The sequence below is a fragment of the Carassius carassius genome, chromosome 36 (genome assembly GCF_963082965.1).
Source record: "Carassius carassius chromosome 36, fCarCar2.1, whole genome shotgun sequence".
NCBI lineage: Eukaryota > Metazoa > Chordata > Actinopteri > Cypriniformes > Cyprinidae > Carassius > Carassius carassius.
The window spans coordinates 28,120,676-28,136,658 of NC_081790.1; the positions used below are offsets into that span (position 1 = coordinate 28,120,676).

Below are 15,983 nucleotides of genomic sequence, written 5' to 3' on the forward strand. Positions count from 1 at the left end.
CATCCACCACCAGTGTGTAGCATCCACCTGGATGATGCGACGGCAGCCATTTTTCAACATTGCAGGATTTCCAAATGTAGTTGGAGCCATTGATGGAACACACATTAGGATTCAAGCACCTTCAACTCATGAGCCATTGTTCGTTAATAGGAAAGGTTATCACAGTATTAACGTGCAGGCTATTTGTGATGCCAAACTAGGATTGCTCAACAGTGTTGCTTGTTGGCCAGGATCAACCCATGACTCTAGAATTTTAGTGAATTCCCAAATTCATGATGCATTTGAGAGAGGAGAATTGCAGGGTGTGCTCTTGGGTGACTCTGGTTATCCACTAAAACCCTGGCTACTCACACCTTTCTCAAATCCAGTCAATGTGCCGTAAAAAGCTCGGTACAAAACAGACCATACCAAAACAAAAAATGTTATTGAAAGGTGTTTCGGAGTCCTGAAATGAAGATTTCATTGTCTGCATGCAGAGCTCAAAATGAAACCAGAAAAAGTCTGCAACATAATCTGTGCATGCGTTGTTTTGCACAACATGGCAAGGTAATAAATATGTTTTTAACTGTAATTAAAACTCCTAGCTACATATTCCCCAATGATTTTAAATTAAATGAGTAACATATCACTTTCCATTTAATAGAGATCTTTCACTCCCAGACTTGGAGGAAGACCAAATTTGTGAAGAACCCACTTTCGAGATTACTGAGGCAGGAAGGGAAGATGGATCTGGGCGTTACATTCGACAGATGATCGTAGAAAACATTTTCTCAGTTTGACTGAGAAAAATGAAAGAATTTATACTTTCAAATTAAGTGGACATATTATAATTTATTCATTGAGACAATACTTACAAAATATTTGATGCATAGTATCAGTACAATCAGCTGAAATATGATATAATCTTCAAATCACTACACATTAACTTATACTAAAATTCTTCAAATCTCTTAAATATATCTAAAGATTCTGTATGTAAACATTACATATGTAAATTCAAAATTAAATACCAGTAATTATTTAATAGACAATTGTTTGATTAGTTATTGGACAATGGTCGATGAGATCTATAGTTCATGTCCAAGTTTTTGTAGCTCCAACTTTAGCTTAGTTTTCTCTAATTCTAGTTTTTGTATTTCTAATTTTAGTTTAGTCTCTTCCAGTGTTAATATTTTATATTGTTTTTCAAGTATATTGTTCATGGTTATCTTGCTTGGAGTATCTTTCTGTGTCTCGGTGTCTGAGCCACTTCCCACAGGTGCCATTTGGGTGCTGTCCAAATCGTCATCTTTAAAAATAAATTAAAAAAAGAACAAGAACAACATTAGCAAAATTAGAAAAGTGACAGGCACGGTATTTTTTGTTGTACTTTTTTTCTGAAAAAATGCACTACATGCTACTTCACCCTTTTGTAGTTCATTAATTTTAGACAAAAACACACACAAAACAATTACTTAGCTATGTGAACGGGGACACTGCATAGACTTCTAGTTTTTTTGTGTGTCACAGGCTATGTGAACACACAAAAAATTAGTGAAACATTGAACAGGTTAAATGGTCTTTATTGATAAAAGTAGTCTGATTATATATAATCTGAAAACACTGTCCTGCAGCAACTAGCCTAGTGATTGCACAGCACTACATGGTATTACAAGTGATTTCCCCTAACCGGTGTCCACTTATTGTATTTTATAATATTTGTATTTTGTTGTAACCGTTTTAAGCAATAAAGTAGCCTACTCGATGCTAGTGCTGTATCTTGAATAAGTCCGCTTCGCGTCGTGCCTTCAGCCGTGACTCACAATAGGCTACAGCACAGCCGCTTGTACGTTATTGCTTACTTAAACACACTGTTAATCTGTTTTAAACTAAAAACATTGTTGTGAGGAATAGTAGAGGGCTGAAAGATTGAACGCATAGCTTACCTTCACTTTGTGTTGTTTGGTCATCCTGGCTTGTAACAGGAGCTTCGTCATTTTGAGAGACCAATGTCAGTGTCACCTCGCAGTCAACTAGAAGATAATAAGTGTTACTCAATCTAAAACAGAGCAATACCCTACATTGTTTAAAATGAAGCAAAAACAATCACCATCAAAACATTATTACTCACGAGACTGTCCAAGCGGGGTTGATGTGACAGCGGTATGAGACTGTGTATCTTCCGCCGCTGTGGGTAACGTCTGCCCAGATACTCCGCTCTCCCTCCCCCCGGGGATTCCCCAAAACATCGGAGATTCGTCTCCGTATATTTCAATGATCCTTTCCGTTGTCCTTTTCAATTTAGGAGATGGTCCTCCCCCCGTTGCTGGGTTTTTTTCGCTTAAAAATTTCATTTTTTGCCTCTTGAACCATATTTTAAACCGTTTTTAAACATCTTTGACAGATCGTGAGACAGATGGGTTGACACTTCTAACTCTTTCCGTAATTGTGGTCCAAGCTTTGTGTTTTTTGCTATTGCCGTTGTAATCGTTAAATTTGTTCATTAAAGGTCCTATGACATGAAAATTTCACTTTCTGAGGTTTTTTAACATTAATATGACTTCCCCTAGCATGTATGTGGTCCCCAAGTTTCTAGAAATTTTAATCGGTGCAAATCAAGATTTTACTATCTTTCTCTGCCTTTGAGAAAACGGAAGCTCAAACGGGCTGATCTGGAATCTCCTCTTTGTGACGTTGTAAAGAGAAATGTTACCTCCCCTTTCTCTGCTTTGCCCACCCAAATATTTACATATAATTCAGTCGCAATGTCAGCACAGGCATTATAAACAGACTTTTATGATATGGATTCGACAGCACCGGCACAAACAGTGAGTAACAGTGTTCATTAATGCCTGATCTGTGATCAGTGATTTCTGATGTGTAGCTAATCATTCGTTCACACAGACTTTCTTTCTAAATCGTTTAATACTGTTTATGCATCAGTGAATCAAGCCAGTGACAACGATCAACTTCACATTGTTTCTCTTAGTAGCATGAAACAAACGTGTTATTTAAATTGTGATTTAACTACAGAGAGCGATCAAAGAACGCTCCCTTTTTTTCGGAGCTCTCACACATCGCGAGTATATCTGCACACTTGCCCAAACTGCCGTTACAATGAATGACGCTGTTATGCTGCACAACAAAGCTCTTATTGTATTCATGTGTTTGCTGTTAGATGTGGTGAAAGCATTTTGTGAGAGAAAACGTGTTGCAATAATGACGAGATGACTGCATTCACGCGATAAACAGACTCTGTCTAGTCAAATGCTCATCACTGCAGCCTTTCATGTGATGAGAAAAGATCGAAAAAATAATTATATAATCAACAAATCCACGATTCGTTAATCTCAACAGATATATATATATATATATTTGAGAGGGGTTCCACATGTAATACGCATTTCAAATGCAAAGATGTCAGCCAATCACAACAGTTGTCGTTTACTCGGAGTCTCACAGCAGACACGCCCCTTCAAACAGAGCATTCAAGCCAGAGGGCTATTATCAGGATATAAAAATGCTTTTTATTTCTAAATTTTAAATGTACATCTCATACTAACAATATAAGTATACCTAAGGAAACATTAAAAAGCATTTAAAGAAAAGGAAATAATCCATGTCATGGGACCTTTAAAGTCGATTTAGCAGCATTGTATTCCTCTAATATACAAATATTTTCAGCAAAGGAAAACTGTGACGAGCGCGTACTGTCGCCCATTTTGTTTAAGTTGTTCAGCGTCTTATTTTTCCCACAAATCACTGCGATTTAGACTGTCTTAATAAAGATAGGTGTGAGCTTATTTTATGCAATGGTCTTTCTTCAGTGACTTTAGTTAGTCAGACTATTTCTTAGACACAGTCTTAAGATAATGACTATGTTTATGCAACCGGCCCCTGGTTATGAAGATGGGAGTCTCTCACAGTGAGGTCAATGCCAGCTAAGATTTTGAAAGCCTTAGTGATCTGAAACAAAGAAGACGACAGCCAGAAGGTGCACAGTAATATGCTCATGCTTACAGTAAGTAGACAGCCTAAAGTCCCTTTTTACCGCCGCGGGTACCACCGCCGCGGTGTCTATAAAGTGCATTTGCAGCTTTTGACCGCTGAGTGGCGCTTTAACCACAAGTTATCAAACAAGCGCATCACAGCACATTTTCGCAAATAGACGTCAGTTTTGCCTCGCTGATGTGTTATATTTGACGGCTTCAGTCACGAAAAAATTGAAAGAAAAATACTATAGTTAAAATTTTTCATATATTTAATATGTAATATTCACAGTTGAAAGTTTGGTACTTATGAAGTTATGTGCATTTATTAGAACGAATTCAAGCAGGATAAATGTCAAGCCTGTGCCTGAACCTGTGATTATATTTTCTCTAATCTACATGGTATTAAACCATATTTTAGATTTGATACATTTAAAAGGTGTACAGTATTATTTATATTATATGAATTATGTGTTATATTATTCAAAAGAAATTGTGGTTTACTTTGCATCTGAGCATTAAAAGTGGTAGCCTATTTTAGGGGGGCAGGCTACATGGATTAATATGCAGGCGGTACCTGTCCTTTATTTTGACAGATAACGTCTTGGGAAAAAGACATTTGTCTGTAAACTGATTAAAAAATTGTTGCATGTTTAAACGTGAAGCGCTGTATAATTTCGCAACCAGTTCATTATATTGAAGTACAAATCCAAACACCAGAAAGTTATGCATTTTATGAATAATGAAATATTATGAAAAGTATGCATTTTATTTATTCACATGCAGTATGGTTGTTGGTATTTAGCAGTTAAAACCTATTTTTAAACTTGAATTTAAATACTATTAAAGTAACTTTAAAATATCAAGGAGTTTATAAATTAAAAAGCATAAAATGTCACAGTGCATGTTAAATAGCCTAAATGAACTTGTGTTAATAATATAATTAGAACTAACAATATAATTCGATTTGTTTACATGAACAACTCCTGTATAAAATGGGACAGCAACCTTTATATCAAACATTTTTAAATTGTCCACAGCTGAGCAATGCGAGAGGGGGATCTGCGCCAGAGCGCTGAAGTGAATGTGATGAACGAAGTCATTTTCAGATGCAATGGAAAAAACAAAAACAAAAATAGCCTAGGTAAGGCCCATGCAGGCTCTGCTCTGAAGTATATAATAATTATAATTACTGTTAACCCAGAGTAATAAATTTTAACGGATTAATCGCCTTTTTTTCATTTGCTGCATGTTTTCTTTCTTTCTTTATTTTTAAACACTAAAAAATAAATTAAGTTTGTGAGAGAAAAAAAAAAAAGAGTCGTGTATAGGTTTCATTTTAACGGATTAATCACCTATTTTCGTTTGCTGCATGTTTTTTTTTATTTTTTATATTATATAATTCATGTATGAATTGCATTTTATTACATTTAGAAATAATAACGGCTGGCCTAATAATGTTATCATGTACAAACAGGATATATTTAGTTCCCTTTACTTTACAACAAATCCTTTAAATTTAACAAATATATCAGAACAAAACAAGAATTAAAAATAAAGAATTCTAATGGATAAATATAATTGCAGTATATAATAATATAGGCTTAGCTATAATCAAACAAAAAATAATCATTTAAAGCTAAGCATAAGGTAAGGTTGGGCTTTCTCATTCTCTCACTCGGGAGAAATCCGTTTCCATATTCATATGGCGTTATTTCCCTGTCAAATGTCGAGAGCGCATAATTGTAGCGCGAAAGTACATTAATATAATGCGCGAGCGTCAATCTCTCTGCTCGCGCGCGGAATATAATGTGCGGAGCGCGAATCTCTCTAGTTGCTCTTGTAAGAGAGATTCCATGTACGATGTCGCATTTTCATTGGTCAGTCATTGAAGCCTATTTCTGATTGGATGTTGCCGTTTTGACAGCGTTTATGCCAAGAGCAAAGAGAAAGAAATTGAAGATAAGAGTACTTAGCCATGCGCGAACCCACGGGTCGCAGTCTATGCACATACACGCTTACTTTAAGCGAAGAGGAGAGATTCGCGATAGCACTGAACACGTTTTAAGTGCAGGCATACTCTCTGAGTGAGCCCAGAGAAAATTCTTACAAGAGCAACGTGTATCTGAGAGCGCGCACCTAGTTCCCGCGCTCAAGCAGAGAGATTCGCGCTCCGCACATTATATCCCGCGCGCATTATATTAATGTACTTTCGCGCTAGAATTATGCGCTCTCGACATTTGACAGGGAAATAACGCCATATATTCATGATGTTGCCCATTTGAAGTTTAAGTATTATTCATGAGGTAAAATAGGGTTTGTCGTTCACGTGTGTTTCAGTATCGGTGGAAAAAAAAAATCATAATTAACAATATGTGGAGTAAGTGGACCGCTGCTAATGCTGAATGTATGGTGAACGACTGCTGTTTCCAGTGAATATGTGCACGAGACACCAGCGCGATCAAACAGCAGAAACAGAAAATACTAAATTTTTTAGATCACACATAAGGCATTATTCAAAAATGCAAAGTGTTAGTAGTTTGAAAAAGTCAAGAATAAAAACAGAATTAACAATAATTATTGCTAAATGCTGGACCGTTCCCATTTCGCTCTGCATATGGAACCTGAAGATTTTTTTTTAAACCAAGAATGAACCGAAATGAAAATGAAATGAAAACATTTAGCTTTCTATCCGTTTATATATATATATATATATATATATATATACACATACATGGGCCTTATATTTATTTACTGTTTAATAACAATAGCATGCATATGATCATTTGTGTAAAGGTCTTTTCATTTTTGATGATTAGACTGTAGCCTAAGACTATCTTACGTTTTGAAATTAACTCACTGTAAATGTTTGAATATTTTTTAAAGACGTTACAATGTTATATCATAATTTTATTGTTGTTATACTTCTTCCTTTTATCTCATTTTACAATTACATTCATTTCGCAATCCATCCCTTTGCGCCACCTGGCGGTAGTTTCACAAATGATTTTAACACGCGACTGAATTACAGTTACCGCCGCGGCACCATGGTACATGCGGCGGTAATGCCCAATTAGGCTACCTACTGTATAATGGGGAGGGAGGGTTGCGAGCCATTGAGCATACTTACCGAGCAGTGGTGCCACGTATATATGTCCCATGTCTAATAGGAAAATGGTAGTGATTGGAGCGATTTGACAGCTGACTGCATGATAGCTGATAGCCTACTGGCTAGCGAAGTGGTATTCTCCCCTCTAATGAGGCAGAGAATAGTGGGCCTCTCTTAAATTAAATAGCTGGTAATAGCAGTGAAGGCTATTCTCTCCAGCGGGAGAACTGCAAGAACAAGCAGCATGTCCCTGAGCTTGATATGAGGGGTAAGAAAGTAGCGTGAAGACCCCCCAAAATTTACCTCGTTCCATTTCTGTAAATGAGAAAGATAATGTTATGAGATGTCCTTAATGCAGCCTTTGCTAGGAGAGGGGTATTCTCCCCTCTAAACGCGAGGGAGAGAATAGCAACTCCCCTCTTGATTTAAGTAGCAGGGGTGTTCATCCCCTGCTGAAGGATGAACAGCAGTCCCCTGCAGTTATAACAGCAAAGGGTATTCTCTCCAGCTGGAGAGAGCAGCAGTCACTTCCTTCTGAGGTTAGTTCGTCACTCGCTTGAGGGATAGAACAGCGGTCCCCAACAGGTATCGCAGCAAGGGGTGATCTCCCACGAGGAAAAACAGCAGCCCCCCCCCCCTGCTTTTTTTCTCATCTCCTTCTCATCCAACTTATTCTCCATCTCCATTTAATGTTTTATTATTATTATTATTATTATAATTTACACATAGCAGCAAGGGGTTCTCTCCAGCTGCAGAAAACAGCAGTCCTTTTCCTTTTTCTTACCCTCCTCCTCATTCTTCTCATTCTCCATCTCCTTCTCCATTTCCTTCTTCTCATCATCCTCCTCATTCTTCTCATCCTCCTCCTCCTCATTCTTTTCATCCTCCTCATTCTTCTCATTCTCCATCTCCTTCTTCTCATCCTCCTCTTCATTCTTCTCATCCTCCTCCTCATTCTCCTCCTTCTCCTTGTGGTCAGTGTTGTATTATTTAATTTATTATTAAATGTACGTAGTACGAAATATCCACTGGTTATAACCAACACTCCAACAGCCTCAGAAGCCTGTCCAAAATCGGTTCATGAAGAGAAAACAGACATGTCAGCCGGACACTCTCCTACTGATAATGGCACTCACGTGGTGCTCGCAGACTTGTCACAGATGAAGTAAATAAAATGCAGAATTGTCAAATACACAGGCGTTTCAGAATGTTTCGTGAGCACAGATACTTTACACTGCTTAATACGGTGCCATATATTTCAAAAATAAAGTTCACATGATCATATGCTTTTTAAATGTTAATACAGAGGGGTATATATGCTCTGATCGGTGTAGTATGATGAGATTTGTGGCCATTATTGGAACTGAAATGTTGAATAAACCCTGAAACACACGTGATCGTCATGTAGTGAATCTGGCCAATTGTGAACAGCTGTGTCGTCATCAGCGCTCCTGCAGTCACTCTGGAGAACTGCGGCGGCTTAGTCAGCCGGCTGCTCTCAAAACACTCTCACGGTACTTTGATGCCACGCGTGACGGTCATGTGCATCGGCGCAGTCTCAGTCGGACAATATTTCTAACTGGTATGCACTGCTTCAGTCAGATTGCAATCGGTTTGCACAGTACTTGTGAGTCGAACAGACCTAATGCCTGATGCTCAGCGAGTCAGCTGCCTAAGATCAGATGCAGCCAGTACTTCTCACTAGTGATTCCCGATGGTTTCAGAAGATGGTTAGTCCTTGTCGCCCCCTGGTGTTCAGAGAAAGGTACACCAGGGTTCTTACGCCTTTGAGTAAATCCAAGCACTTCCAAAGACATTTCAATTTCCAGCACTTTACGACTGGGTAAATGATTTTTTTGCATACATACTGTACTCTTACATTAGTTAAGTGCACGCACAGAGACCCCACGGACACCCTTACTTGTAAAACGTTTGGATTTTGGGCACATTAGCAATTTCATTGTTCTAGATAAATCATCAAATTGCCAACAGGTTGCACATTTAGACTGGTACAACGGTTTGTATGCATGTCCTTACAATATATAATGTCCTTAGATTTGTCACAATAACAATTAAGGTTTGTGGGGGAATGACATGTCATGTTCATACATCCTTCAATAAGTGATTTTAGTAGCATAACAGATGGTTAATCAATTCGGGATTTAATTTACAGAACGTGCAACAATATTCCTGATTGATGACTGATGATTCCACTGCATCTCACGGACTACGCCACAAATTAATTATTGTTTACGTCGTTTCTGCTGTTTGTGATGATGATGTTCGAGAGAGTCCATTCCAGCGACGCATCTTCTGAACATGAATGTAGCGTTCAACGCCGTGTGTGATTAATTATAATGCCAATAACCTACCCTGATGTTGGGGATCCCTGCATAAGATTGTATGCATGCAGTCTTAGAATTAGTCTTAGTTTTTTTTTTTATTGGAGGGCTTGCATTAATAGAGCACTACAGCTACAGGCGCAGACTGGAGCAGAGCTGCTTATAAAATGAAACCATGGTTACCCATTCAGTAAGAAGCAAAAATTAACCCAATGTGTGCATTTCTAGGCACTTATTTGAATCCAAGCATTTTTATAATTAACCTTGAAAACACTGCATTAAATTTTCAGCATTTTCGAGGATTTTAACACCCGTATGACACTGTACGACAACAAATGTGACGAGTATGAAGCCATGACCGTTTGATCAGGTGCGCGCTCAGCAGAGGCTCGCAGTGGAGCCAGCGAAAGCATGTATCCCTCCTATGCAATGGCATGACTAGCACATGATGTTGGACAATAGATAACCTCACAAGCAAGCAGTCCCATATATTGATAGCTTTAAGCAAAGACCTTCTTAGTGTGTGGAGTGGGGCGGGATCGCCTACGGAAATAGGAGTAGCGAAGGGTGCTCTTTTAACCAGCTAAAAGATCAGCATGCACCTGTAAAGCAGTATGCCATATGGTCAGACTCTAATTTAGGCAACAGCATAAGCCCTTGTCAGATATGTTTTAGAATTGATACGAGCAAAATTTACGATCTGTACATTTAGTATCAAGCACTTGATCGATACACTAGTTTGAGCAAAAGCAGATCACTGATTAAACCCAGTGTGTTGGTGACGTCAGATAAGTTTGATGAAGCATCCCCAATAGATGAGCCTGAAGCAGCAGCCCGTTGATATCGACATCTTAACCACAGATTATCGAGGCTCGTGGATATATTTAACTGGTAGTGTTACCGGTGTGGTAATATGATAGCATGCCTCACAACATACTGAACAATTAGTTTGTACAATAGCAATGTCTGAGCATGTTCGCCAAAATAGCACTAGGCAATAAAATGAAAGAACTTTGCTTAGCTTCGTGAAGACGTCCAGAGATTTATTAAAGGTGAAATTGACAGTTGTTCGTGGATGCTCTGATTTTGTTGAATATATAACTTCTTCCACCGGGGGGCAGATGTTGTGTAAAGTTGTGAGTTGGTCGTATTAGTACACTTTGACGATGAATCTCGTGCAAAGTATCTACCGTATTTTCCGCACTATAAGGCGCACTTAAAAGCCTTTAATTTTCTCAAAAAATGACAGTGCGCCTTATAATCCGGAGCGCTCTATATATGGATCAAGGTTTTGTTGACATTCCCTTTAGTACAGCTCCATCTAGTGGATGCATAACGCAAACCCAGTAAAACATTTGACTGCAGTATCTTCTATACTATACTATACTATTCTATACTATATCTCCTTATAATCCAGTGCGCCCTATATATGAAAACAGTTCTAAAATAGGCCATTTACGCGATAGCTCTCACGAGCAGTTTGAGCCTTGCGAGCCGTTGAGCATACTTACCGAGCAGTGGTGCCACGTATACTGCATCAGCTGGTCACAGCCTATAACTCCGTGGCCTGACTGAACTAACGCTGCGCTCGATGAAACTGATTCCTTGAAAAGCATATAAATAGAGCCTGTTAATTGCTCATGAATTAAAACAACTTTTGAAAATGACTGTAACTCAACCTGTGTTTATGCAAATGAGCCTGCTCTGTTTGTCTGTATTAGCATAAAGAGACAGATCAGGTTTCTCGTGCTCAGCACAAACATCACAACTGTTGTCCAGGAACCCAATAATACAAAACAATAAGAAAGCAGTTCTCTAAATGTTTCAGCCTGTTATTCTGTTTTTACTGAATCCTTTAGTCCACATTATTTCAAATACATTTGGTCTGTCTTTTATTGTTTATTTTGTCACCAGTATTTAAATGCAAACACCATGTTTACAGAATCCTGTATTTTTTTAAATGTCATCAGGTGCCACTGATAAAGAAGTTTTTTGCAATTATTTAATCTTTTGTTAATTTATTTTAATAATAAGATTACATTTCTAAACTATAATATCGCTCTAAAACTCAACTTCAACTGAAGATAGTTCACTCAAAATGTTTCCATCATTATTCGTCCTTGTGTTGTTGACTTTCTCATGTTGTTAATTTTTTCTTTTGTGGAACACAAAAGAAGAAATGTAGAAAACAAATAACAATGGAGGACATCATAACTTCCACTGAATAATGGTTCACTTGACTTTGGAATATTTAAAGACTTCAAAAGACTAATTTAGAATAGAAAGCACTGGTACTTTAAAGGGGTTATATTTTACTCTTAAAAACATTTTATTTTACCTCAGGAGGGTATGGATTTTGACATCAAAATAGATATCTGATATGTACGTCTATAGCAGTAATGCATTTACAGTCGCAGATAATTAAAGTGACGTTCTCTTTCTCAGACCAGGAACATCTCAAGAAACAGATGGAAATGCAGGAAGAGATCAAAGGAATGATACAAGAGATTGCTAGAGAAAGTTCAAACATTGGTAAATATTAAGCCATTTTTTTGGTTCCTTTTAATTCTGAGAGATTTCAAGTTAAAAACTAAATAATATGATATGATAATATATATGCATGTATGTAAGTAATAATCTGTGACTTGGTGTTCATTAATTAGAGGCAAACAAAAACACGGTCTGTAGGCAAAGAACCATCCAACACCTGGCCATGGACTATCCTGGTGTACCATTACCATGTTATATTGGTTTATAATTTCTGTGTCTTTTCCAGTTTAAGATATTAAACTTTTAATATTAGGTGACCTCACAAAGTATATAGGGTGGATAACGGCAATGTGGGACACTTTTAGCGAAGTTGACTTCCATATTTCCATATGACGCCAAAATCATACATCAAAATGTTATATCATTAATAAATCAGAAGAAATTTTTCAGAAATTGTAATTAAAGGGGAAATAGCACATATATTAGTGCTCCTTGTGGCAAATAGTTTAAGAATTTGTGAATTTCTAATGTGTGACAGCTATTTACAGCAATAATAATAACCATGTAATGAAGTAAATGAAGATAGCAAAATAATTGAATAAAATTGTTTTGAAAAGATGTAAAAATTGTAACATGGAATGCCTTTAAAACTTATTATTATTAAAAACATAGAAGTTATTAAACTTCTATAAACTTCTAATATATATATATATATATATATATATATATATATATATATATATATATATATATATATATACTTTTGTTTTTTCAAAAGCTTGTGTTAATCAAATTGTAATGGTAAAAACACTTCATAACAGAAATGAGCAGTCCTGGGCAGTCATGGACTCATCACGGGTCAGGATGTTGTTGTCCTCTAGTCGCTAAATTGTGAATCTAGAACTTAAAACAAATAATATTGCTGCATTATAAGCCCCCTAATTGACAAAATTACACGTATGGCATTTAACATTCTTAATGCACATTTTTTCAATTGAATGACATAGTATATTAGACTGTCCCACATTAGTCAAAACATGCTGTCCCACTTTTTAACAAAGACAACAAAGATTTCTTTAAATAGAAAATATTCTTAACACATTTTAAGAATATTATTGCAAAATCTGATGTCTAGATTCATCACAAATATAATTTGATAACAATTTAGAACATTATTTTATTTATAACAGATTTACATCCTTAATATTAATTTAGTCTAAAACCTATGTCAGTGTCATTTCAGTGAACTTTACAAGAGGTACTTCCTGTTTGTTCATTTTCTTGGCCACATTTCTGACATTAGACAAACTATGGGGACCCTGGTTCTTCAATAGAAAAAAAGTTGTTGAGGTGGCAAATAATGTTCATCAAATCATGTTCATTATGTAAACAATTTTACTTAACTTATTTTATATAAAACAATGCTAATTAACTTTTTTTTGTTCCGTCTTATTTTAGTAATTTTAAATCTTCTTGAGGAGTTTTTCTGAGGCCCCATAGTGAGCGAAGGCAAATGTGAAGTTATCATTTTTTGAAGCGTATACAACATCTTATAACATCTTAAATTCCTCTCTCTTTTTCAGATCTCAGGATTGTGCTGCTGGGTAAAACTGGATCAGGGAAGAGTTCAACAGGAAACACCATCATCGGCGACTCTGTGTTTAAGAGTGGTATGTCACCAAAGTCCATTACTAGTAATTGTCAAAGACAACTGAAAACAGTGGAGGACAAAAACATCTCAGTGATCGACACTCCAGGAATGTTTGATACATCCATGACTGAAGGAAATGTGAAAGCTGAAACAGAGAAGTGTGTCTACATGTCTGCTCCTGGTCCTCATGTATTTCTGCTGGTCATGAGACTGGACGTGAGATACACAAATGAGGAGAAAAACACAGTGAAATGGATTCAGGAGAACTTTGGAGAAGAAGCTACTCGATACACAATCATTCTGTTCACTAGAGGAGATCAGCTGAAGGGACAAACATTAGATGATTATATCAGTGAAGATAATGATCTCAAGGCTCTTATTAAAGTGTATCGTGATAGATATCATTTATTCAATAATGAAGACATGGAGAATCGCTCTCAGGTCACTGAACTGCTGAAGAAGATTGAGAAGATGGTGAAGGAGAATGGAGGACAGCACTTCACTAACGAGATGTATAGAAAAGCCCAGGATGAAATTAAATGGGAGGCTCTGAAACAAAGAGCAAAAGGTTATGGCAGAACAGCACTAGAAGTAATAGGAGGAGGAGCAGTCGTAGCAGGAGTAGTAGCAGTGGCAGGAGGAGCAGGAGCAGCAGCAGCAGCAGTACGAGCAGCAGAAACAGTAGGAGCAGCAGTATTAGCTAAAGCAGGCTTGAGACTGTAATGCACAGTTACTCTAAATGACAAAAAAATTAAATAAATATTCTTCTGACAGCTGTATGTGGAGCATATCATGTGGCATAGTTGTGCTACCCGAGTTTGAGTCCTTGCTTGTGGTCCTTTTCACACTTATCCTGTTTCGCTTCCTTTCAAATGCTTTCCTGTCAATATAAATGTCAAAAATATGAATATGCTGTTTCTAAATGTCTAATCAGTTCTTTGCAAGCACTTGCAGATTTAATAGAGGGACTGAGTAATTTGTAAAACATTTGCAAGCATTGTATTAAATGTTTTAATTATTAAGTATGGTTTATTGATTAAAATGCTGTATTTAAATTTTTGTTTAGAAACCACACACACACACACACACACACACACATGCATATTCACATGTACTTCCTGATCATCTTTGTTCTACCTGCTTCAATGGATAAATAAAGTTGTCGTGTGGAATTCACTGGACTCTGTGTTCTTATAGAAACCCCTGCTGGACTCAAACCAGATGTTCTCTTACGAGAGCTCTCTCGTACTGCGTCTTAGCTAAGACGCTACGGGAAAAGTCTCTTTTCACGAAATACTGAAGCAAAAAATTATCCTTAATTTTGTATTTTTGTAAAGCGCATTTGAAGCAGTACACAGCCATAGGCGAGATGGCTCGTTCGCTCATTGGCTTGTTCTGAGGCAACTGCACAGCCTATCGAGCGCAGGCTGATGCAACATCAGACCAATAGTCTTCGCGCCCTTCTTGCCACTTCCCGCCGAAACGGGTGTGGCCCAACCTATAAAAGGAGCTCGAAAAGGCTGACTCACCTGATATTTCATCTCTTCAGCGGAACTCACGCATCGCTGGATCACGAAGGAAGCAAGCGCCGTCTGAGAGGCATATCAGCGGGACGAGCCATTCTGAAGCTGCTGGCCTTCGCCGCCTTCCACTGCCGCTCCTGCTGCGCTGTCCGGCGCCTATATCCTTTCAATTCTGTTATATCCAACTGTTCTTTATGTGTGTGTGTGTTCGCCCTGCGACACACACTCGTAAAAGAGCTCGCGTCTTTTTTAAGATGCCTTCCTGCGGCTCGTCAGAGCCCCACTCAGCGAGGGAGACCGGTATGTCATCTGTGTCTCCTGCCTGGGTGAAGATCATGCAGCGCTCGCGCTCGCTGACGGCGGATGCCCTCACTGCGAGCTGTTGCCATGGTGACTCTGAGGACTCGCCTGGCCTTTTTCTCTGAGCCTGCATTCTCCGCTGCGCTGAGGCGCCGTAAAAGCGACGCTTCCAGCGGATTCCGGAACCGTCTTCAGCTCAACCGAGCTCGCCGGTTCGCCCTGCTTCACCGGCCTCCCCTGCATCGCTTCCCGATGGGCAGCGCCCGCTGTTTGCCGCCGCGTCGTCCGAGGAAGTCGATCTCAGGGCCGCATCGGGGGAAGAGGACACGCGCTCTCTGCTAGCTTTGGGCAGTGAGGGCTGGGCGAGCTCCAAGGATCTCGCGCCTTCTGCTCAGAAGCCCAGCAGACGAGCTGACATCGAGAAGGAGCCGGGGCGAGTGCTCACGCTGGCCGCGACGAGTCTCGGCCTCGAGTGGTCTGCACCAGCGCCCCCCCTCTCGTTCCCGGCTGGATGGTATTTTCCTTTCGGATGAGCGTACTTCTCAAAGCCCACCTCATTTCTTTCTGAGCTTCACGAAGATGTGGCGAAGGCTGGGAACG

General features: G+C 38.5%; 1 protein-coding gene across 1 annotated transcript in view; it reads left to right on the plus strand.

Annotated features, from left to right (window-relative positions):
• Positions 1–14,731, plus strand: part of LOC132116817 (GTPase IMAP family member 4-like) — a 43,627-nt gene extending 28,896 nt beyond the window's left edge. Inside the window, exons 2-3 of the mRNA XM_059525682.1 lie at positions 11,865–11,951; positions 13,493–14,731. Coding sequence (XP_059381665.1) covers positions 11,888–11,951; positions 13,493–14,283 — 855 coding nt within the window. The 5' untranslated portion in view covers positions 11,865–11,887 and the 3' untranslated portion in view covers positions 14,284–14,731. The remainder of the gene's footprint in view (positions 1–11,864; positions 11,952–13,492) is intronic.
• Positions 14,732–15,983: the final 1,252 nt, after the last annotated feature.